The sequence below is a fragment of the Nasonia vitripennis genome, assembly GCF_009193385.2.
Source record: "Nasonia vitripennis strain AsymCx chromosome 4 unlocalized genomic scaffold, Nvit_psr_1.1 chr4_random0010, whole genome shotgun sequence".
Lineage (NCBI taxonomy): Eukaryota > Metazoa > Arthropoda > Insecta > Hymenoptera > Pteromalidae > Nasonia > Nasonia vitripennis.
In genome coordinates, this window is record NW_022279646.1 from 877,443 (window position 1) to 904,020 (window position 26,578).

Sequence of the window (26,578 nt, forward strand, 5' to 3'; positions counted from 1 at the left end):
CTTTAATGCTTGATGCTTGACGTATATAAAACTGATTTCACTACATTCATTAACGTATATTTATAATCATATACAGAAACTTTGCAAGCTGCAAACACTTGGCAATTCTTTCAATGATTTCATAAATTATTAAGAAGAAATTAGAATATAATTCTTATACAAATCTACAGATTTATGAAAATGCCCTGGTAGAAATTCTTATCAATGCTTATTGGTTGACTGTTGGCCAAAGTGACATTTTAGTAGGTTTGTTTGCTAACCATAATCAACTGTTTAGTTATTTTCTACCAGGGTGGAAACCAAACTGATAGTTGCCAACATTTTACCTTGTAAAAGTATGATTTACTATGCTTTTTTCTATGCTATAATCAGCTATGAAATCATAGCATGGGGAGAAGCGTATACGAGTAATTAAAATCTAGTGCAAAAATTACAAAGAAAAATACTAAAGATAATTAATAAAAATATGCGACGCTGTACCTCCCAGCACAGGTGCGCAACTCCTGGCGCTTCAATGCGCCCCAATTGTTTTTGTTTAAGCGGCGGATTCGCCGCAGTCGCCGTACGTTTGGGAGCCCGTGGGGAGAAAGGACAGAAAATAAGTAATCTCTTTCTTCTCGTTAATAAATCCGCTATATTTCACCCAACCCCTCCCTACAACGCGGTGGCTACTGCCTCCCACGCGATTCAGCCACGCAGGGCGTAAGCGATACTCTCCTTCACGCCGTACCGGTGCTCTCGCACCTAAACGGCGCGTCACTACTCGCGTCTCGCGGGCAGTCGACCCAGCGCTCGGCCTAGTCGGACCGCACCGGCGGAGACCCGCTCTCTTCCCCCACTCCTCTCTCTCCTTTGTTGACGAGCTCGAGCGCACGTGCCGCTTCTCCCGCTCCGTTCTCGCTACGCCGCGGCGTTTCTTTGTCTGAGGCGTCCGGCGTGGCCAACCTCGCACAACGTGCTGGTGGCCCCGCTGCCGGTCTCTCTCTCTCTCTCTCTCTCTCTCTCTCGAGAGAGAGAGAGAGAGAGAGAGAGAGAGAGAGAGAGAGACGCTGCCCAATTCCTCAGCGCTGTACGGCTCTTGGTTTCGTCGTCACGGACCCCCAGGCCGATTGACCGGCGTAGGCATTCTCGGTCTCACTTTCTATCTCTTTCCGCGGCGTACGCCCCGCACTGCGTATGGCGAACTCCTCGTGCACCCGCACTGCACGCGCACACACTTGTCTCTTTCTCTCTATCTCTCTCACGCAAGCGTTCTCGATGCCGCGTTCCTCTTTCCCACAACCACTTACCGGGTCGTCGCCGCTGGTGGAATCTCTCCTCCGCGACGCTCGGAAACCTCGCGTGTCTCACGGCAAGCTGGCTTCCCGCGAAAGGTAGGCCGTTGGCTCATCCGTTGGCGTCCTTCCCGTCCCGTCTTCATCAGCGCCTTCTTTATCCCTTTCGATCGCCAGTGACTGGGCCGTGGCGGTCCTCCCGCCAGCGCTTCCTCACTGCTCACCCTGGTCGCCGGGATGCATCTTGGAAAGGCCGTAAGACTTCCCCAAGCTCTCGACACTATTCTCACGCTTGTCTCTCGCGCTCGCGAACCTCTGCGTTGCTCAATCCTTAACGAGGGCTCACGAGATACTGCCGGTCCGGCGCGCGCCAGTCGCGCTCGCTACCTCCCCTACTCCTCAGGCCGCAGCGAAGCCGGGCTCTGATTGGCTGCCCGGGCCGCGCTATCTCTCTCTGATTGGCTAAGCCTCTCTCTCGCGACGTCGCTTGTCTCGCCGCTTCGTGGAACGGTGCCGCGAGCTCACGAGGCCCGGGAATTCTCGGGACGCGCGATGGCTCTGACAACAAAGCCGCATGGCTAGTCACCGACCGTTCGCGCGCCATTTTCCATGCAGGGTATCTGCCGTGCCGAAAAGAGATTTTTCGGCGCGGCTACGGCGCACCACGTCGCAAATAATTTTTTTGTCCACGATACCCCTCTAAATTTTGAGCAACTATTTACTTTTGAAGCACTTAGACTATACTATACCGATCTTAAATCACAATTCCAGGTTTTTACTAATGTTACAAGGAATAAAATCCTTGTCTAACATGGCGGATGTGCGGTTGCCTCCCGACAAGTATCCCATGTATTTCAATTGCCACAAACAAACGAAAGCGTCAACAATCGTTTATATTATCTGCGATGCAGCGTATCACCTGAGCTGCTAGCGCAAAAAGAACAAAATTACAGGCTATTGAGCAACAACTTAATTGTCTGCCCAAAACATAGCTACAAGGACATGTCCTCAAAAATTGAGAACAACAGCATATCGTCGCTCCCTACGAAGAGTAGCACTGTTCAAATTTTCCGTCACAAGTAGCACAACTCATTTCGCGCACGCTAGACTAGCACAACTCAAAATTTACCGCGAAGACTAGCACAACTCAAACTTTCTCACAACTTAAACGTAAAGTAGATTTGCTCCAGACAAAAGGGATGCTGCGATTTAATATTTGTGCAGACATTATCTTTTTTCAGTAATTGTTATTCGAAAATTGACTGAAAATACTGAATTCCCATATACCACCAATGTAAACCGAGACTTTGTTGGCGCCATGTTCCTTGATTCCCGAAGCTGCCGCTAGTATATCATTTCAACTTTAATTCATCTGACAATAGGTTATACTCTTGTGTACAATTTCGCAGTGCAGTAAAATAATAAAAAATAGGTGTAAAGAATACCCGTGTAGGAAATATCTGTGTAGAATTTTTTTTTGTAGGAAAATACGTTTTTGTAGAGTATTTATGTGTATAGTTTGTTTAGTATCATTTTATTGTGCAGATATGATCTTTCTCTTAAAGCTATGTGTTTGTGAATATGACATGACGAGTACTGTATGTATTCAGGCACATCACAAGATGTAATCTGCAGGTTTGGTCCAGATGAAAGGGTCGCTGCAAATAATTTTAAGGTGCTGATATAATCTTTCTATTAAAACTATGAAAATAATTATTTGTGCAGATATGGTTTTTCTAAAGCTATCTGTTTGCAAGTATAAAATGACGAATGCTGTATGTATTCATGCATATCACAAGATGTAATCTCCAGTTTTGATCGAGATAAATGGGACGCTGCAAATAATTTTAAGGTGCTGATATAATCTTTCTATTAAAACTATGTGTTTGTGAATATGAAATGACGAATGCTGTATGTATCTATGCATATCACAAGATGTAATCTGCAGATTTGATCCTGATGAAAGGGATGCTGCAAATAATTATTTCTGCAGATATGATCCTCTTTTCAAAGCTACATATTTGTGAATATGAATATAAACAGCACGTACATGATTTTATTAGTAGGGAAAAATAAATTAATATTAAACAATATGAATTTTTGACAATAAACTGTAGCTTATAATCAAATAGATGTTTTAAACAAACATTACCATAAATTATATATTTTGATTAATGTATTATATATGTTTACTATAATATTTAAATATGTTATACAAATGTATAGTTGTTATACATATTTCCGCAAGTCGTGCGACTGCACACACCAAGCTGATGTGAACTTTTAATATTTTAACGTTTTCATCAATTATCTATAGTCATCTCTATTGATAAATCTCAAATGAGATCTCTACTATTAGGTATACTGCTCTATTGTGTTTACTTCTAAAATACTCTTATAATGTTTGTTACAATTAAAAATTATTTTTTTAAATAGTAAAATCGTATTTAAAAATAGATGCATTGAAGCATTCTGAGCAATGTTTTGATTTTAAAATATTTGACATGAAACAATTATTTGTCGAGAGAGTAGTAATTCTTCTACGTTGACTCGATCCCTTGGTGGTTATTCAAAATAGAATGATCTTGGCTCTATCGGTCTTCCCGAGGCAAATTGTACGTAAGGAAGGAGAGAAAATAAATCAGGGTTTTTCTTTATTCTTCTTTGACGTTTCGGTGAACAATGCCACCCACATCAGGAAACTGTTTATTTCATATTAATATTATCCTCTCTTAAAAAAATGATGTCCTTTGTTGTGAAGCATTTAATACGCGATTCTGATTGATTGCTGGTTGGTTGCCTAGGCAACGAGATCAGAACCGCGCTTTAAATTCATAACCCTCAAAACAGTCATAACGCATAACCTTGGTAGAAATGTTTGAGGTGTTTAAAATGAAATGTGGAAACCTTGATAACAGATAAAATATATGTAATATAACTAGCAAGAAATTTTAGTAAAAATTAATCATTACCAAGAGTGTGTAGTATTACAACATGTGTATTGAAAAGTGGCACCCTAACCCTAATTGAAGTAGTAATAAAGTGTGTGAATATTATTTAGTTTTTTTTTTTTTTTTTTAAATGTCGAGAGAAAGAATAAAGAGTTTGAAGATATACTGTGTCTCTGTGCCCAAAGTCGCTCTCAGTGAGGTTTGAGAGGTGAATTTAAAGAAAAGTTCAGTATCCGAGTCAGTAAGTTTAAGTCTATCATTATACAATGCTCTTTGAATTGTAAAAAGGCTACTAGACAACTAAAATATGACACTGCTTCATGACGATTTCCTATGTTACCTAGAAATATGTAACCTAAATGATTCTGATCTAACTGTTTTCGTTCATCTTTTTACATCCAGGCTCATGCGAATTTTGAGTTTGTTTAATTGAGCAGGTCAAATTTTACTTTTAGCCAGTTACGCAGAAACTACTATCTCTAGCACATTGTATTTCTGGTTTTTAGCATATTTTTACATGGAGAAAGTGATAAATGTTTTGGCTTTTTTGTCAAGGTTTTAGGTAATTAGAATTTTGACTTTTAATAGTTGTGAGAGATTTTGAGACCGATACCTGTTTTTCCATTTTTGCATTTATTCTCATTCAAAAACTAACAGGTCTAGAGAGCTCATATTTTGCATATAGATTTCTTTTGTGATTGTGGAAAGATATTTAAAGTTGAATCAACGTTAACTGAAATACTTTTGTGTTCGACTACAACACCCATGATAATTATTTAGTCGTATAGCATGAGTTTGCATTCACATCAGTGTCGGAGTCGAAATCAGAAGTTTTTCAGTTAAGATCGATTCAACTTTAAATATCTTTTCACAATCACAAATTTATAATATTTTAAGAGAGGATTATATACATGAAATCACGGAATTGGTTTAAAACAATAGCAAGTAATTAAGAATACACTTACAGAATTAGAGGTCGATCGCCGGTATTTACATTCGGACGGCGGGAGGGGGGGTGTGGGGAGGAGGAGATAGAACTGTCGACAAGCGAACGAATTCAGGACTGAACAGCTGAGAGAGCAACAGCTCTATCTCCCTTTGCCCCGGCGTCTGGCGGGGACGAAACATATTCCGCAATATCCGAATATAAATACCGGCGATCGACCACTACATTCAACTGTTACGTTAATTAGATTCTATTATGTTTTTAAAGGCGTATTTTTAAAAAGTTAAGAAAAATGTATAGAAATCCGAACATAGCTGTTTTGATTAGGAAAAAACTAGTGAATGTAGAAGACAATAATTATAAAATGATAAAAACTGTTTTAAACTATGAACAAAATGTTGTCTTCACTTAATTATAGTTATTGTCTGTCGTATTTATTTTGCTTCCTCCTAGAGGAAGCTTTGTAATAGTAAAATTTTTAGTTTTATCAACACTTCTAGAAAATACTTTTTGGTGTGTTAGAATTTCAAGTAAAGTGTTTTTAGAAAATGTCTGTATGAATGTGTGTGTATGTGTGTGTGTAGATGTGTGTGTGTGTTTTTTTCTCGGAGAAGATTTGTTAGGGATCTTAGAAACACCATAGTGTGACCTTGTTTATGGGGTCGTCGAAACTGCCCCCGAACAGATGAAAAACATCCAACCGTACCAAGAAACGCCCTCTTTGCCTTTAACGACCCTCGGTAAAAGCGCATCTAGCTCCATCGTCTGTGCCCTTGTTCCCCGCGGTACGACCGTCGAGTAGTGCTTCGCGGGGTGGGGGAGGGGGGGGGGCGAAAGGCTTTTACGCCTTCTTCTGATTGATGTAGTCGTCATCACGTCTTCTTCTTTCTGCATCGTCCGGTTTTCTGCTTCGTGCGGCATCGTCTGGCCATCCTCTGTACAGCCTCAACCCCGACACGGCTCAGTGACCTTCGTCTAACTACATTTTTATTCCGTTGTTTCGCCTTGTTTTTGTTTTCTTTTCTCTTCGTCATTTCTAACCTTCTTGAGGATGGTCCTTACGTAGTTGTTTACTGTGTTCCAACCATCCTCCGACGTCAACATAGTTGTCATCATTGACTCAGGTGTCACTCTGGTCTAAAGATAGCACTTGAGTTCTTCTAGCTCCATTTGGTATCGTGAACAGTGACAGAGAACATGCTACGCATCTTCGTTAGCGTCCAAACAAGCTAGGCAGTTAGGCATCCGTGCCCGGTTAGAAACTGTGTGAGGTAGTAGTTGACCTCTCCATGTTCTCTTCCAGTCCAATCTTCTATTTTTGGTATAAAGCGATGTGTCCATCGCCCTTTGTCACTAACATTCCATCTTGTTTGCCATTCGGCCATTGTTTTCTTTCTTGCTGCAGCCAACGCCGCACAGTGGGAGAAAATGGACAAAATTCGAGCGACGCGTCATTTTTAATCGTAGAGCCATGATTTTTTTTTTAAACTTTAAAAAAGCAAAAGTTTAAGCTACAGGTGCGGAAATTATTGTATCACCTACCTAGAAGCCACCCCTACCAAATCACAAGCAGGCTAACTAGCCTAACCCTGGGAACAGCCAGTTAAATCGCTTTATTTTTTCTCAAAATAATTAAGCCTCACACCAGAAGCCAACAAATCACTTAAATACTTACCCCTAATCCCTAGAAACCACCCCTACCAAACCACAAGCAGTCTAACTCATCTATCCCAGGCAACAGCGAGTTAAATCGCTTAATTTTTTCTTAATCTCTATGATCAATAGATTTAATTACATTTGTACGTATTATACTATAATCTAATAAATTCAAAAATAAACATTTAACCATCAACCACTCGTATGATCAATAGATTTAATTATATTAAATTATACTATAATATAATAAATTCGAGAAATCTTCAAAAAATTCTTATAGAATTTCAACATATTTTTTTAATTAATCTAAGAACTTTTTCTTCAGTAAATTTTTTTTAGTCTATCATTCTGAAGTAAAAAATTCTGGAAATTTTTCACGATTTTCCCGTATTAGCCGCCATTTTATGTGCTTTTACCCTTTTTTTTCAAAATTTTTATTGTGACACTGAAGTTTAAGTCTCTAGGACACGATTTCTTCGCTCTAAACATTAAATCTTAAATGATTTCAATGTGAAAAATCGACTAAAATAAATATTTTTTTTTATACCATGTTTTATTGCTTGTGGTTTGGTAGGGGTGGTTTCTAGGGGTTAAGCAGGTTAGGAGTAGGTATTTAGGTGATTAGCTGGCTTCTGGTGTGTGGCTTAATTATTTTGAGAAAAAATAAAGTGATTTAACTCGCTATTCCCAGGGTTAGGCTAGGTAGCCTGCTTGTGGTTTGGTAGGGGTGGTTTCTAGGGGTTAAGCGGGTTAGGGGGAGGTATTTAGGTTATTAGCTGGCTCATGGTGTATGGTTTAATTATTTTAAGAAAAAATAAAGCGATTTAACTTGCTGTTCCCTCGGATAGATGAGTTAGACTGCTTGTGGTTTGGTAGGTGTGGTTTCTAGGGGCAGGGGGTGAGTGGTTAACTGGCTTATGGTGTGTGGCTTTATTATTTTAACAAAAAAATAAGCGATTTAACTCGCTGTTCCCAGGGTTAGGCTAGTTAGCCTGCTTGTGGTATGGTAGGGGTGGTTTGTAGGGGTTAAGCGGGTTAGGATTAGGTATTTAGGTTATTAGCTGCCTTATGGTGTGTGGCTTAATTATTTTAAGAAAAAATAAAGCGATTTAACTCGCTGTTCCCTGGGATAGATGAGTTAGACTGCTTGTGGTTTGGTAGGGGTGGCTTCTAGGGGTCGCATGGGTTTAGGGGAAGGTGATACAATAATTTCCGCACCTGTAGCTTGAGGGGTCAAGCCGAGTTAAAATCTTGAAAAAATCGATTTTTTTTTATTCGCTATATGGATAGGAAGTCCCTAGAATGTGCTGCCGCAACCCGTTTTACTAGAAAAAAATTTGTCGTAAAGTTATAGAGAAAATACTGGAAAAAAGCGAATAGCTAATTTTTGAAAAATCGTTGTATTTTACACATTTTGATTTGACAGTACTTTTACAAAATATAAATATTCTGGCACTTTTTATACACGGTTGTTTTAGTAAATTTCACGTACAATACGATAAAAAAAAATCCGTTTTGTAAAAGACCACTTTGTTAATAAGCTATTAACAAATTACTGAAACTAGTAATCATTGTAGTAGAAATAGCGAATTTTGAATTACGCGCTTACCGACTGCGCTATGCTAGAGCACAAGCGAGCGGTGATTCGTCTAGGTCCTTGTTTTACCGTATTACCAGAATCTATTTTTTTGAAAAAAATTGTTTATATTTTTCGAATTTGCTGACTGCAACGTTTGTTTTCGAATTTCGAAAAATAATTACTCTAAAACCACTCGATTTTACAGTTGAAAAGTTTTAGTGTGTTATAAGAATAAGTGATTATTATAGTCTGTGATAAGATAATATAAGTAAAAAATTTAGTGTATTGTCAACATGCCAGGCTCAAGAAATAGATTGCCAGGTTCATGTGAACATAAAAAGAGAAGATTTGGGAGAAAAAAGAAGAGACCAAGAGTTTTTTAAAAAACTTGGATGAAGCTACGGAGTCAACGTCCAACCCACCAGCAAAATCATCAACAAGGAGACGTAATGAACCATCGATGCCAACAAGAGCAGCAAAGAGTTCAGCAACTGTGCCCAATATGCTTCCTTCAACATCTGGTACTCAGACGACACGAACCATTGCACAAGCTTCAACAGTTGGCACACCAGTTCAGTTTTCGCAACCAGAAATACCTGTATCAAGATCTAGGCAAAAATTAAAATCAAAAATATAGAGGCTGGTCCTGCACAAAACAGAATATTTGCCATCTCTTTACTTTATCCAGGATTGCAGGAATTTCTGGTTTGCAAAGCTTTCCGTGGAGGTGTCAAATTTGGTGAAGTAGATGTAAGAGGTCTTGGTTTCAAGCTAACGATCACTTGTACCATGTGCAACAAAGTTGCTTTCATTGACTCCAGTAAAAATGTTGGTGTGAAAGGTAACGCGTATGAAGTTAATAGACGATCAGTATTATCTATGAGATCTCTTGGCCATGGACACGCTGGCTTGACTACTTTTTGTGGAACAATGGACTTTTTGCCTCCAGTTGCTCACAGTAATTTTGATAATATTAATCAAGAATTGAAAGTAGCAAGTGGAAATGCAGCTAAGGAATCAATGAAAGCACCTATGCAGGAAGATTGTAGCAGTGAGACTCAAGAGGATGACCGTAAGACTGTATCAGGCGATGGTTCTTGGAGAAAGCGTGGACACTGTTCTCTTCAAGGGGTCTCTACTTTGAATCGCAATGCGAATGGAAAAGTGATTGACGTTGCTCCAAAACAATCATTTTGCAGAGCTTGCGAAATGCACCCAGAAGAGGATACTCAGGGAGTGGTTCGAGGCCCATCAAGACAAGTGCTCCGCCAATCATCAAGGAAGTTCTGGAAAGATGGAAGTGGATGGCATCGTGGAAATTATATAGGTGATGGAGATGCTAAAGTTTACAAAGCTCTGTGCGACGCTAAGCCTTATAGAGAAGATTTTGTAATTCAGAAGAAAGAGTGTGTAGGACACGTGCAGAAGAGAATGGGCACAAGGCTCAGAAATCTGAAGAAAAATTTGGCTGGCCAAAAACTTTCAGATTGCAAAGGTATTGGTGTACAAGATCGTCTAACTGCTCAAAGGATTGCTCAGTTAACAAGATATTATGGCAATGCCATCCGAGGCCATAATCATTCTGTTGATGCAATGAGTAACGCCATATGGGCTACATTTTATCATAAGAAATCAACAGATAAAAATCCTACACATCACCTTTGCCAGCCAGGAAAGACAAGTTGGTGCAAAGCTAACAGAAAACTTAAAAAGTTTCACCACACTGATGTTTTTCCTGCTGCTATCATGGATCTGATGTGGTGAGCCAATTTATAAGGACTTGACACAGCCAGACTTGCTTGAGAGATGCGTTGGAGGCTTCACACAGAACAGCAATGAAAGCTTCAACCAATCAATTTGGAAACTGGTCCCTAAACAAAGTTTTAGTGGACTTGTAGTCCTGCAAATTGGTGTCAACATCGCAGCCACTTGCTTCAACAACGGCAAAACAGGAGTACTGGAGGTGATGAAGAAGTTTAGCATCCAACCGGGGTCTTCTGCAGTGAACTGGGCCAAGAACGCGGATGAAGAAAGGATATTCTGGTCTGATAGAAAAGCAACAGAATCAACACTGGAAGCACGTCGAGCACGAAGGAAGAGGAATCATCCAGATGATGATTTTTACTCAGCTGGGGCACATTAACCTATTTTTATACACTTTTACACACAGCTAACCAACACCTAAACCACAGCTCAAAAAACATAAACACTATACAGCACCACAACACTGAAACACATAAATTCATACATATTTTTATTTTTTTTTTTATTTTAATCATCCTAAACACAGATATTCTGCCCACAAAACAGCTGGAGAGGAGATGCCAAGCAGGTTACAGAAGCAGCAGGCAAGCGGTCTGGTGCGGCTGATCAGCTGATCATGTGGCCTACTTTTCGTCAATCTCATCTGGACAAGTTTTCTAACCTTCAACCTGACTCCTGTAGTGTTGCTGTACTGCTAATAATTTAAATTTCAATAAGAGGCATCATCTAATGTGAGTATAATAAAAATTATTCAAATTTGATATTAATAAATTTAAATTTAATTATTTTGTAAAAATTTTGTTCTATTAAGTATTTTACTTGTCAGAAACAAAGTATATACTTATCAGAATAAAATAACTGCAAATAAAGTAGATATTTTGTGCTTTAATTATGAAAATAGTTTCAAGCTCAAAAATTGCAATTTTTAACTATTTATTATTTTCTGTTTCAGATGACTTAAAACAGAAAAACAAAGCTGTGGAGCGACGGATCTACACCAAACTTGGTGTACATGACCAGGGTGCAAGTATCTTTCAATCATTTAAGGTCCAGATCTATACACAAGTTGTAAGTACCTTTTTTTTAATCAAATATTAAGTCAAACTTTAAATGCATTTTTCTCTGATTTCTGTTTTTCATGTTTTTAGGTCACTTGCCGCAGGTTTTCTCAGGATCCGGTCAGTAAATTGGGCTAAAAATTTAATAGCAGCTCCAGAAAACCATCCTCCCTGGACCAATCGGAGCAGAATTCATTAAGATAAGTCCAAAGTGAAGGTTATGCATCTTTACACACGTAACCTTCACTATAATTTCTAATATTCTCAACATATAAGTGGCTAATGATTGAAAATTATTGTTTTTCAGAAATGTCTTCCGATTAATCCAAGGAGATACATATTTTGAAGATTTTCCCAAAATATGGTGTCAGTTGATCATCCGGATGCTGAGAAATCCTGCGGCAAGTGGATAAAAAGACATAAAATCAGTGTTTTATCAGTGAATTTGTATAGATGGTAAAATGTGATATACATGTTATATTCATTGGTAAAAATGACATATAATATCTATAATTTTTGTAATAAAAAATTTGTATAGATACATTGAAAAAAAAAATTCTCAGCATAATAATTTATTGATTTTAACCCAGGCTTGACCCCTTAAACTTGATGCTTTTTTAGAGTTTAAACAAAATCATGGCTCTAGGATTAAAAATGACGTGTGGCTCGAATTTTGTCCATTTTCTCTCACTGTGCGCCGCCCTATTTCGTTACTCTCTATCCTGCCTCGATTACCAGCATGGTGAAGGACGTTGTTCCTCGTCACATTAGAAATGTATACATATATTATTTACAGTCATTTTAATTTAACAAATTAATTGAAAGACATCAGAATGTTTTTGACTAAATATAAATTGTAGTTTAATATTTATTATTAAAAATTATTAATATTATTACTTTACAGCACACTTCTCATCCGGGCATTGATCAAGTTGATTCAGATGTTTCTAAATTTCACCGAGACAGTGCTTGTCCATTTTTCTCTGCAACTCAACGAAACAAGATTATTTCTAATGATGATGAAATTCTCAAATTAGAAGATGGCACTCAAATTCCTATAGATGAGGCAGTAAACATTTTTGAATCGATTAGTTTTGATGATATTAACAATGGTAAGCAAAAATATTAAAAATTAAGCTCGTAAATATCACAAAAACCTTCAAATTTTGTTTCACCTACAAAAATTGCTTTCAATACATTGGCACGTAGCGTCCTTCAAACAAATGTATTGTTTCTTAATTTATTGTATTGTTCAAATATTAGTTGAATAATGCATTAAATAGAAATAATTTTATAAGTGAACAATTATTGCTGTAGTTTATTAACTAGGGCGCTTGAATATCGCACGATTAGAACGTAATACCAGTCATTTAGTTTTTATTAAAGATAATTCTAATAAAAAAAAAAACGCTGCCAATTCATTGGCACGTAGCTTCCTCTAACTAAATTTATAGGTCCAATAAATAAAATATTGTTTTAATATATCTATATATCTGCTTGCTAATGTATGAGGCGGTTTTCGATACATAATTTAATATAAGTTTTGGATGGTCCATTGTCCAAAAGTTTGCAGACCCCTATGTTCTTTCATTCTAGAATATGAACACTTTACATGTGTTCCTAATCAACCTAACTATCAAAATAACAGGCTATTTATTAGATAGGTCGCTTGGGAAATTTTTGAGAAAATGATTTTTACATTTTAGTCCTTTACTTGAGAACTGTTTGACGAATTCGTTTAAAATTTTAGCACCAGATAGCTTTTTTATGGTAAATCACCAAATAAAATTTTGAAGCATTTGACTACATTGTTTTAGAGATATAAGAAATTGAAAAATTAAAAAAAAAATTTGAAACCATGGTATCTTACGAACCATAGGGGTTAGAAAGCTGTGCAAACACATAAAATATCTACTTTTTCCCGAAATCTCAAGTGCAATAAGGCCTTTTTGCGTCTGTAATCAAGGCAAAAAAAACTCATTTTTTTCTCATTTTTCGAGTTATTACTGAAAAAAATAAATAGTTAAATCACTTGAAATCTTAATGGCATATAGTTTAGCACGTGACCCATCGACATGATTTTTTTCGTGAGGTTATGATGTTTAGTTTCAGAGATATGAATTTTTTAAAAAGAATCACCTTTTTCATTTTATCTGCCTAACAAAGCGGTCGATCCCGAGGACCAAACGAGAAAAAGTAGATCATTTTATTCCCTTTCAAATGCATTATAGCTGAATTGTTTGTAACAATGGAGTGATTGAAAAAATCATTTCAATCATTCAATGAATCATTTCAAAAATCATAAAATGGCCATACAAAAAATATAGTTGAGAAAATAAAAATAACTGTTTTTCCCGAATTCAGAATCTAGAAATAGATATGTCAAATTTTATTGTTATTGACGGAGTAGTTCCAGAAATATTACGGTATACATACACACACATCTATACGGACATTTTCTAAAAACACTTAATTTGAACTTCTAACACACCAAAAAGTATTTGCTAAAAGTTTTGACGAAACTCAAAATTTTACTATCACAAAGCTTCTTCTAGGAGGAAGAAATTTTATAAAAAAATGCTAACCATAATTGATAATGATGTTACAAGATAGTAAGGTGAAAATCAGGTTTTTAGATAAGACAAATTTATTTTAACAAACAGATAAACTTATATAAATCCTGCTCTTGTGACGGCTCAGGGCGATCTATTCCTTTTTTGCCAAGTCTACTATTTCGTTGCTGCGGAAACTTCTTTTTTCAAAAAAAAAAAAAAAAAACGTAAGTCACGTTCACTTTTTAGATATTCTTTTTCTTTGAGATATATCAATATTTGCAAAGAGTAAATATAGCACTCATCGTATTCACATCGATCACTGTTATTGTAGCGCTAGTTAAGAACGCGACTCCAACACTAAAATACTTATCGGGAACATCCTCCTTCTCTGCAAAACTATTGTTTTGTAACTACGCAAATTCTATAAGCTTATTGCTAGGAGTCAAAAAACCATTACCATTCGATTTTCGGATTTCCATAATTCTTATCTCACCATCTTTACCAGGCAGTACGCGAGTAATTACTCCTTTTTCTCAAGTATTTATGATAGCGTCCGCACCCACGATTAAAACTGTCATTAATTTGAAGACATGGTTGAGAAGAATGCCATTTTTTTATATGAATAAGAGTGGGTAACTACTCGTGCAACCACCTGTTCGAAAAGTTATCCACATACATTTGTAATGATTCATACTCTTTTCGTGAGTATTAATGACTAAAATGATTATATCTAGGCAGCTGAATTTGTCCTGAGGATGCTCCTAATAATAAATGATTTGGGCCAATGCTATGCCGTCACGAGGATCGGGCGCATCATAAGCGAATGGACAAGAATTTATAGGATGTTTGATTTCAATTAACCCTGTTGACAAAACTTTTTCGCTTGGACAATTGTCTTTTAATGTTGCGCTAACGTAATTTTGACAGACTTGATCATGTGCTCCCATGCTTCACCCATATTTGATGCTGTTAGTGGATTAAATCTCCATTGTATCCTATTCTTTACAGCGTTGTCATTTATTTTATCATATTTAACATCATCTTATTTAGGGACTAATTATATAAATTCCTTATTTATTTTAGTAAAGTTTAGCAGAAAAACGACGTAGTGTTATTATTGCAGCATCTACATAAAGCTATTGACTAATTTAATAAAATAGCTTTTACCGTCATGCACGTTAAAAAGGCCCCCCAACACTTTTCGATTCGTATTCCGATCTGCACGCGCATGGGAATAAAGCAACCGAGGCCGCAGTCAGTAAAGGCTCTCATTTGATGCGCAAGACGGGCAACCGGTAAGGCAGACTGATTTCGTTTACGACAATTTTGAGGCTAGTATGGGAAAATATAGCAACAGAAAAATATATAGCTAGCATTTTATGAAAGTGCTCAATTGATCAACGACTATACCACTTTTCAGCATCTAAAATAATCGTATTGGTCAGAAAATTAGCGGACGTAAAATTGTGTACTCGGCTCGAGTATCTGAAAATACCCGTTTTATCCAGCTGTGGATTAAGCGTTAAAATATGTCCATTTGTTACAATGGTATTTCTACTTTTTAAACTGTGTATATCTTTGACAAATGAAATGTTTTGATTAAATTTTATATAAAAACTTTCTGCTAATAAATATTGCTCAGAAGCCGACGTGAATATGTGTTTCTAACGCTCTTTTGCTTCTCAAACGCGAACTACAGTCAAAACAAGACGAATCAAAGACGAAAATAGATTCAAATCTATAATCTAATTCTCGTGACTATTTTGTACTTGGCCAAAATCGTTCGGAGTTTTATAAAAACGGACGTCCTCAAAACCGTCTACTGCTATTTTCTAATGCAGAAGGTACAAATCTTGTTGCATCATTTGCGACATTGTTTTGAGAATTAATCTACTTCTATTCGAACTAAATGTTGAACTTTTCTTTAAAACATCATGATTATCGAATGTTATTATAACTATAGACTGCTTTAATTTTAAGTTATTTCATGGAGCATATCTGGAGAAAACCGAGAAGGAGAAATTTTAACTTCAACGTGCAGAGTTCCTTTTTCTGTTTGATTCTCTTTTGCAGTCGGCGCGTTATCGTGACGAATGTCAATTCTCGAGTAAGGCACCCACGTATACCTCCCGTCAGATGACAGAATGTAAGCCTTTTTATAATAGTGTGATTGCACGGTAGAAAAATACTTGAAGCTAAATAAATACAATAAATGAATAAAAAGTTTACAAATTTTCTTCTCATGCCGATGACGTGCCATCAACTATATATAATAATATAATATAAACAATTATAGCTATGCGAGAAAAAGAGAGAGAATTATAATTGATTATGTATATAATTGATTCAAAATAATTTTATCTATCAAACGAAAAAGTACAAATCTTTATCGAATTATATATGAAGTCAAAGCGATTCAGATATTAAAGCGATACATAATGTTCAAGGAAGTTGCTTGCCAAAGAATTGGCAGCGGTTTTTTTTATAATAAATGATACATGATACCGATTGTCTTCTATAGAGAAACACCAATACGTGACAGCACTGTATGCCTTGGAGCTGGCATAAAATACATATAACTCGGCTTGTTTTACTTGAAAATGCAATAGTTAATTGCAACGATTTACGAAAATTAATTTTATTTTCTCTAGCACTTGTAGCCATTCTTTCCATGACTGAAATTCATCATCTTTAATATGGTCATCCCAATAAACATTACTTGCCCATATATCTTACATTAATAAGCGAGCTTGAATTGTGACTGATATTAAAAGACCTAATGGATAAAAAAATCGACATTACAATCGCCAAAAATTGACCTTTCGTAGGCTTAGCAGCACCGTTAACTAAATTATCAGTAGAAGCTTTGTCATTCAACAAGTCTGAATCAAGTAACTTTTCTTGTTGATCGTTGACGATAAATTAAACATTTTGCACTACTGACGCGTGATTACTCACCCAGTCATGCATTACGAATCCGAATGCACAATTATATATAATATTTACTTGTTTTACACGCTCAATAGCCTCATCTTATAAATAACAACTGTCTGAATAATCATCCATGTAACAATTATTCACAATCTTTTGTGAGGCAATAGAAAAAACAGATGAAGATGGTAACGTATTTTAGCTTTTTATGAATAACGCAGTACTCGGTGAAGATTTAGCTCAAAACAAGACCACTTTCATACGATACTCTGCTGGTTTGCTATATCTATCACGACCTCTCGATAAGAATCTTTGCGCATCACTAAAATTAATGCGTAAGCCTACTGCCGAATCCACATACGAATATTACTCAAGCTTTTCACTAAATCAAGACCAGACAGCAATTGTTTAGTTAAATTCGTTGATCTTCGGCTGAGGCAAAAACTAAACGTACTCTATATGGTTTGTTCTCATTTCTTACGCCAAAATGAGGAATGTACCAGCATTTTCTAGGGGTCGAATTAACTTCTTCTACTTTCTCAACATAACCCCACTCAAATAACCTATTTCCGTTTAATACATTTATGTTTTATTGCGATCTAAGCGCTTCTCTAAGAGATACAACCTACGTAATGCGTTGGATCTACTATTTGGAAAAGAGGAAGAATCTTTCTTCCAGAGTAAGCCAACCTACCAGGCGACGTTTAGTGTTTTTTTTTAATGTTTATAGCTCGAACTTCATCTGGATTTACTTTTTGCTAGATTTACGACTGCAAATTAAAATATCTTTAGAATCTAGCTCAATATACGACTTTACTAAATCATAAAGTCTCGAATCTATACGACCATTTCGATTGTTAATGACGCATTTTTTACTATTGATAACGGAGGTACAATGTTTACTGTGTTATTTCGTATATTATTGTTTATTTTTCAATGAATGGACTAACCCAAATCGCACCTGGATGCAACTAAATCATAATTAACGACTTTACGCGTTTTACGAATTATCAACAATTTGCAATTATCCTGACCAACAAGCATGAGATGGACTACGTCGTACGAAAAATTCAATAAGGCTCTTGCTTAAAATTTGCCTAACTAAGGGTAGATTGGTAACAACGGTGATATCTTTTATTAGATAATCAGACAATCCACACTTTAGTTAAATGTCTACTTTTCGATTTAAGATTATTAAAGCGTTATTACTCGCGTTGGACTTCGGATGGATGAAATTAGACTTCAAACCAAGTTAAGTAACTACTCTTAAATCTATGTGACAATATTCTCCTCTTCCGCGAGGGGTAAGCCGCCATGTTGACTGGGGAAACTCGCCGCCTGCGCATGGTCAGAACTTCCTTGACTTTTGAGCCGTTCACTTGTACTTGGTGTTAAGGGGCCCAGCCTGGGTTAAAAACAGTTTCTTGCAAAAAACAGAAAGATATTCGTCTGATAAAAATTTTTTTTTTTCATGTAAATAATAAATAAAAATATCAACCGATAATATTTACAATATGCACTATTTCTACTGAAAAATGTCATAAATATAACATACAAAATCACTGACCAAAATTCATGACATTTTACTATATAAATAAGTGTTTTTAGTCACTTGCCACGGTTTTGTGAAAGATCCGGACCGTCTTCTTTACTCTACCCGGGCTTAAAATGTACCTTAAATATGCCCCTTCAGACCTAATGAAAGACATTTCTGAAAAATATTAAAGGTAAAGGCAAAGGACTAACCAAAGAGGAAGATTGCTCTCGGAAGTATTTGGTCTACTAGACTTGGTGTTAGTTAACCAGGGTAGCACTTACACCTACAAAAGAGGAGACACAGGAACTATCGTAGACCTGAATTTTGTTCGTAGCTGTCTAATTGGCTCGATTGGCGCGTGGATCGTGAGTGCACAATACACAAATAGCGACCACTAAGCCATAATAATGAAGGTAAGAAAATCAGAACTGAGAATTAACGCGAGTACAAGGACCAAAGAAGTCTGTTGGAAAACGAAGGATTATGATAAGGAGATGCTCCTGCTAGCATTGGGAGAAATGTCGCTGCTAGGATCGACAAATAGCAAGGCTGAACAGGTAATGGAGAATATTATTGGAGCCTGTGACGCAGCCATATAAAGAAGAGTGCACAACTGTAGGCGACCACGATTATACTAGTAGGACAAGGAGGTCGAGAGTGCACTTAGCAACTACCATCGGGCCAGAAGACAAGAACAACAGGCAAAGAAGAAGTACTATAAAACTGGAATAGGCCAGAAAATAGTAGATGCCCGCAAAAAAGAAATGAAGGACGCTAAAAATAGCCTAAAGAGAAAAATCCGTGAAAATAAGTGACGATGCCTTATGGAATTACAGGACGAGGTTAAACAGGACCTTTGGGGTCGACCGTATAAAATAGTATTGAAAAAGATTAAAAAGGCTCCTATTACACCGGGTAGTGACCACACTGTTTCCCAGGCAACTGGAAGAACCGAGTGTTATTAGAATTGGTTTGAACAAAGAGGCTATTTCGCCAATCACGATTGAGGAACTTTTAGCTGCTTGTAGAAGGGTAGAAAACAACAAGGTCCCAGCATGCCATTCAAGCTCACCCAGAGGACTTCGTAGACTTGTACAATTTATTTCTAGAAAAGAAAATATTAACTACATACTGGAAGAAACAGCGACTCGTGCTCCTGCGAAAAGGAAAAAAGCTACCCCAGGAATCCACATCCTATCTCTGACAAAATTGTGGTACGTATAATATGCATCAGAATGGACCATTTTATAGCGGAAAAAGGTGAATTGTTTAACCCTGGACGTAGTTAGCCTAGTGATTAAAACTGCGTGAACGGCTATAAAGAGGAAAAGGTGAAAAAGAAGAAGTTAGTAGTTACATTAGATGTCAAAAATGTATTCAATTCTGTTAAATGGAGACAAATACACGAGGCACTTCGGAAACGGGATTTGCCCTTTTGTATAAGAAGGAGTTCAACTACTTCAAGGACAGAATCCTGTTATATTATATTATATCCTATCATATTTTATATGACATTGAGGAGGGTACCAAGACGATGAATGACGACATGGAGTTAGACAAGGCGGCCCCCAAAGGTCAGTACTTGTCCCAATAACTTGAAACATCATATACGATGCGTTACTAAGACTGGAATTACCCAAAAAATCAACAGTAGTAGGCTTTAGGAATATTGATTTGTCTCTATCGGTCTTCACGAGGCAGGTTGTGTGGTGAGAAGGAGAGAAAAAACTTTAAAACATTTTCTATTTTCTTCTCAACGTTTCAACGGACAATGCCGCCCTGATCAGGAGACTGATGTGAAAAATTTGTATTTATTAAGAACTTGTTTTTCATTTAGCTATTTATTTTTGGCACAGTTTTGATGTTAACCCATTAAAGCCCATGCTAAGACAGGTTGAGATAGCGACAAACAAACTATGCTATCCTTTGCATAAGTGAAAAATAAAATATACGTATTTTTTCTTATGTCATTTGCAATTGTTTATAACACATTATTTAAACAAATTACAAAAAAATTCATAATTTTCAAAATCTGAATGCGGAAATCGATTCTGGGGGTAAAATTGAGACGAAAACCCATATAACACTTTTCTGTCAGAGGCCAATTAGTTATTGTAATGTAGGAAAAAACATTCAGCCTCCTGAGAGTGTTTCAAAAAATCGTATAGAATGAAGCTAATTATTGTATTTATCCATCAATATTCACATGAATTATTGTAAATATGTTCGGTGGGATTGAATTATTGTTCATTGCCGTGTCCTACTTTATGACTTTTGCAAACAGGTATAGAACATTTCTCACAATACCATTCCGTTCTTGTCCGACATGTTGAAATTCCACATTTCCTAAGACTTCCATGTTTCATCACGTGTTCTTGGGATGAAGGTTCACTCTGTTTCTGTCGTTTGGGGGGACGTTTGGAAGATAACTTGTCAATATAATATTCACAAACATCTTGAACAATATCTTTGGAACCTTCAACTAAATCTGGTAGATCTCTAATTCTCCGTCTCGGCATTATCAGTGACGTTACCAATATAGAACAAAATAAAATCTAAAAGTTTTCCGAAATTATGATTTCAAAGAATAGATCCAATGTATGAATGTTTCCAACCGTTAGCCCGCCACTCAAACGTGATCTCTAACACGGAAGGATTTGCGAAATGAAATAAACTTATCCAATTACAGTATAAGATCTCAAAATTTATCAGTAAAAAATACTGATATGATTCCACATACCATGCAAGAGAATGAAAACACTTATTTGTCAATAGTTTATTTCTACATAAAGATAACAAATTGAACTCTGACAAAAAAGTGTTATATAGGTTTTCGTCTCGATTTTACCTCAAGAATCGATTCCCGCATTCAGATTTTGAAAATTATGATTTTTTTTGTAATTTGTTTAAATAATTTGTTATAAACAATTGCAAATGACATAAGAAAAAATACGTATATTTTATTTTTCACTTATGCAAAGGATAGCACAGTTTGTTTGTCGCTATCTCAACCAGTCTTAGCATGGGCTTTAATGGGTTAAGGGTCTTAAATGCGTGATTGGTCTGTTCATAAAAACCTTGAATATAGGGTAGGCTTACAATATTGCGTCTTTCATTACTGCTAATTTGTTGCCACGACAATGTGTTTCATGTTAACGTTGACATCCTTTTTCGTATATATTTGTTAACGAAGGCGGGTGGATAATGATTTTCGTGCTTTATTGTAATTTTTTGATGTTATGAATATTCTTATTATGAAATTTCTTGTTAGATAATTTTATCGCTCTATCGACAAGATTGTATACCGTGGCGATTTTTTGAGACATAGGATGTTGTGATGTGTAATTTAAAAATCTGCTAGAGAAAGTCGGTTTGGTGTACCAATCAGTTATTAATTCATCTTTGTCTTTAATCAATACAACATCTAGAAAACTTATGGAGTTATCGATCTCAGTCTCGTGAGTAAATTGTAATCTATTCTTGTAAGAATTGAATGTTTTTAAAATTTCGTCGAATTTGTCATTCGGCATACATGTAATAATGTCGTCGACATATCGATAAAAGAATGTTGGTTTGAACGATAGTTTATATAGGCAATCCGTTTCGAGGTCATCCATGACTATGTTAGCGAAGAAACCCGAAATCGGAGAGCCCATTAGTGTGCCGAATAGCTATTCGTAAAATTTGCCATTGAATTAAAAAAACGTATTCTCCATAAGTAATTCACAAGCTAACAAGATATCTGAGAGGTATTTTGGATTTCTGTACGATTTGTATATTTTTTGTTTTCGATGCTGTTCTTGACTAATGATTTGTCAATGTTGGTATGGAGTGATTTTACATCGAGGCTGATTAAGCGGTGGTTCGGTGGGACTACAATATTTTTAATTTTTACTACGAAATCATAGCTGTTTGTACGTATAAGTCAGGTTTTTTAATGCTATTTTTTGATATTTTAAGGAGGCTTTTCGATAAAAAATATGCAGGTGATCCTATTGTTAAGATAATAGGTCATAAAGCGATATTGTGAATTTTAGGTAGTCCGTAACATTTTGGCAAGGTGGTGTCTGTTTGTGTGAATTCGATTTTACTGTATTTTTTCCGAAAAAGCCGTTAGTGTTCCAATTGTTCATGAATTTTTTTACTTTGTTCTGGATTTTTGATATGATGATTGCTCTGCTACATATGTAGGCTAAACTAAAAGGAATGTGTGTGTACGTATAAATGAACACAAAGAATCGAAAAATATACATTTTTCACATCAGTCTCCTGATGAGGGCGGCATTGTCCGTTGAAACGTTGAGAAGAAAAGAGAAAATGTTTTAAAGTTTTTTCTCTCCTTTCTCACCACACAACTTGCCTCGTGAAGACCGATAGAGACAAATCAATATTCTTGATCACCACCGAGGAACAACATCAGATAGAGAATAACCATTTTCTTTAAAAATATAGTAGTATGCTTTGCTGACGATATTGCAGTAGTGGTGGGAGCGAAGCACAAAGAAAAAGTAAAGGACGTAGCTAAGGATTTTATCAGAGCAGAGGCAGAGCTAGAACTAGCCTGCCACAAAAGTAAAGCTATTCTTATTTCTAGTAAAAAGAAGATAAAAACAATAACACTGACGATGAATGAAAATGAAATGAGCGACAATACGCAGAATGAAATCTGGAACTTTGCAAAGTTTGCAACTTTGCTGAGCGGCAAAAAAGATTGGATTTCAGTGATAAGGGGCTAGGGACACATCACCTTATACCAAGAATAGAGGACGAGATACAAAAAAGGCATGGAAAAGTCAATTACTACCTTGCACAGTTTTTGACGGGACGCTAATGCTTTCGGGCGTACCTACACAGATTTAAAATAGAGGACCGTTCACACTGCCCAGTCTGTTTGGACGCTAACGAAGATGCGGAGCACGTATTTTGTGACTATTCGTGATACCAAATGAAACGAGAAGAACTCGAGTGTTATCTTCAGACCAGAGTGACACCTAAGTCAATGATAACAGCTATGTTGACGTCGGAGAATTGTTAGTACGCAGTAAATAACTACGTTAGGACCATTCTCAAGAAGGTTAAAAATGACGAAGAAAAACAAGGGAAGGACAAGGCGAAATAGCCGAGTAAAACTGTTGCTAGATGAAAGCCACTAAGTCGTAGATACAAAACGCTTCTGGGACCGATGCAGAGGAACGTAGGGTACGAGTTGAGCTTCACTCCCCTGTCCGATGCAGAGGAACGTAGATACTGGGGTTGAGGACCTTTAAGCGCTCCTCAGAACCATGCTGAGAAACGTAGGTAACTGGAGTTGAGCCCAGATTCTCTTACTCGCTGCAGAGGAACGTAGGTGTCGGGATAGAGGCTGTATAGAGGATGTCCGGTCGATGTTGCACGAAGTAGACAACCGGACGATGCTAAGGGAAGCAGATGGCTGGACGATGCAGAAAGAAGATGACGGGTTTGATTCTGAACCTTTGATCGCCTCGGTGGATAAAGGATGTGTGAAGTGCCTGTGCGGTTCCGGTATCGAAGGGTCACCGGTGCAGAGATTGCTCTTTCTACGTCACATAAAGCACACACACCACACGCGCAAACATCTCTCTCTCTCTCTCTCTCTCTCTCTCTCTCTCTCTCTCTCTCTCTCTCTCTCGGTCGCCAACAGCAACCCGCCGCCAACAACAACAAATCCCTGCAGAACAGCAACATTAACCTCAACAACAATGACAACGCGAGGACACCTTTGACGCCTCTCTCTCTCTCTCTCTCTCTCTCTCTCTCTCACGCATTCCTGATCACCTGCCCGGTCTCTACTAGCAATGTACTTTTTTAAAAATTAAGAAGAATCAAAATACATTGGTCATATAGCTCCAAAATTTAATCAGTTCTATGGCCAACGGAGTTGAGATCATTATTCTGCTGAAATAAGCTGATTGAAACCGATAGAAACCGAAAAAATTCGCTATTCAAGTCGATAAGATTTTTTATCGGCTTGAATTTTGAATCTTAATGTCATTTGTCTTTTTCCTAGAGGAAGTATTGTAATAGTATAATTTTCAATTTTGCTCAAACTTCATAGAAACGTATTTTGAGGTGTTATGATAAAATAGGTGATTTTTCATAAAAATTCAATATCGCGAAAACTGAATTGTCAAACGTTATGAATAAATTTATGACAATGAAAAACGATATTATCTATTTGCTGTAATAATTTTAAGCCATTCTGGCTACTAGTATTTGAGCTAAAAATCGAAAATCAAAAAAGTGGGATTTCTATGTCGTACGATTGCGGGAGTAAAAAGTCGAGTCACAACACTGAAAAAACACAGCTGTTTCTGCTTTAGAACACGGCAGTTTTAGCAAGTCTCGCCACAGTAGCGACTTTTTAGTAAAAACAGAGAGTGGCCACTGGTAGTTTTGGCAGGTCTTTGTCTTGTTATGTATCACCTTTTAAAACATCAAAAATTTTAAGAAATTAATTTTTTAATGAGTAATATGAATTATTAAATTAAAATTATAAGTAATAATCTTATAAAAGAGTGAAATACCTTGAATAACAACCATCAACTTATTACCATCCCATTATCGCATGCAGAGTGACTATTAGCAAATAAGTTACATAAAGATTTTCAATTTTGTTACTTATCAGCCCCATAATGGTCATTACTTCTCAATATTTTTGGTATTTTAAAAGGTGATCCATAACCTACATATCCTCGAGATACAGGCAGCTCGCCAAAACCTGCCAAAACTACCAGTAGCCACTCGCTGTTTTCACTGAAAAGTCGCTACGGTGGTGACACTCTCCAAAACTACCGTGTTCTTCATCAGAAGAAGCGTGTTTTTTTCAGTAAATACTTTTAAACCGTGAAAAAAAGATTCACAAGAGAAAATTGCAGTAAATAATTTGATATATTTTTTAGTGATGCTTGGTAATAAAACCCTCGAATTTACCATGCTAAAATATAAATTATCCCATTGTGGCACTCGGTGCAATGTTTTGTGAATTTTTAATGTACGTAGGATTCCAGGTGAACAGTGGTTCTTTGGGCTAAAATTTTAGGACACTGTGTACACTTGTAGATTTGGTATAAATGCAGGAATTTTGATCTGAATGTTTAGAAAATCTTTTATGCATGAAAAGGCGGAAAAAAGGAAAAAATCCAGTATTTTTATCGCCCAACATTTTCTACTTATTTAAATTAAAATCTCTCCCCCTCCACGGCTTCTAGGACCTTCTTTCTCTGGTACTCGTCAAGGCGCTCTTCCGGGTACTTGACCGGAACGATGGCCACCTTTAAGCCAGTGGCCACCGCTTGGCTCTTTTTAAGCTCCTTCGGGGTAGAGCTGTCAGAGTGCTGTCTTTTAGGTGGGCCCGTAAGGGTCCCAGCCTGAAACCTTCCAGGAGCGCCCCCCAGACGCTCCGTTCTTAGCTTTGCCCACGAGGCTAGCTTCCTTTTTGCGTGCCTGTTTCTTTACTTTTCCTTACTATTTTCTGTTCCCGATGAGGCACTGGTATTTGCTGCTGAGGTGGACTCCGCAGCCGCCCAATGACTGTCCTGGAAACTTTTACTGGTATTTACCGTCTAGATGACAGCCGCCTAGTCTTTCGAAATACCGTCCGTGAGGACTTGGCTTGAGCTGTGGAGCTTCTCTGTAGCTGGCACTTTTGCAACCATTTCCTATGTTTTATTCAATTCCATTTTTATTTGAATATTTTACGGGTGTGTTAGTGTGTGTGGACCGAGCCCCGCCCCCGCATCCCGGACCAGTCAGCCCTCCAGAAAGACTCTTACCGCGGAATAGCCAACCCCGACACCTGTGGCCTCAGCAGACCTCCCCCCCCCCCCCCCGACCCAACATGGCCCTATCCGGTCACCAACCGGCACTGTTAGGTCAGGCGGGATTTTTCGTTGGCTGATAGGGCAGCCAGGCCATGCTGGTTAGGCTGACCTTGGCCCCTGTACTATCCGACGGCCTAGGAGCGCCAGACAACCTATTTATCGTACGGTACCCTCAGATCGATGCAGTCAGCCCTCCTCGAGTGACTGTGGTGGGCAGACGTGCTTCGGGGTCAGCTTGGGGGTCGGCAGTGTTGGAGTGTTAATGTGTAACATGTGTGTTCATGAGTTGTGTTTCCCAACCGGCACTACCGCCTTCGCCTGGTTGGGGGATTGCTCCTAGCCTCTAGTCTACCCGCCAGGCAGTTTTCAACGGGCCACTCCCGCCCCAGGCCCGTTGAGAGTCTGAAGCAGGGAAGAGCCTTTTCAGGGGGATCCCGTACTCGAGTGAGAGCCCTTTTTACGGGGATCCACATACCTTTGAGAGCC

At 37.5% G+C, this 26,578-nt stretch overlaps 1 protein-coding gene across 7 annotated transcripts in view; it reads left to right on the forward strand.

The window, feature by feature from the left end:
- LOC100119221 (multiple ankyrin repeats single KH domain) overlaps nucleotides 1-26,578 on the forward strand; it is a 490,846-nt gene that overhangs the window by 176,873 nt on the left and 287,395 nt on the right. For all 7 annotated transcript variants that reach the window (XM_031930209.2, XM_031930213.2, XM_031930215.2 and 4 more), the window contains one exon: nucleotides 12,133-12,340. In XM_031930209.2, coding sequence (XP_031786069.1) covers nucleotides 12,133-12,340 — 208 coding nt within the window. The remainder of the gene's footprint in view (nucleotides 1-12,132; nucleotides 12,341-26,578) is intronic.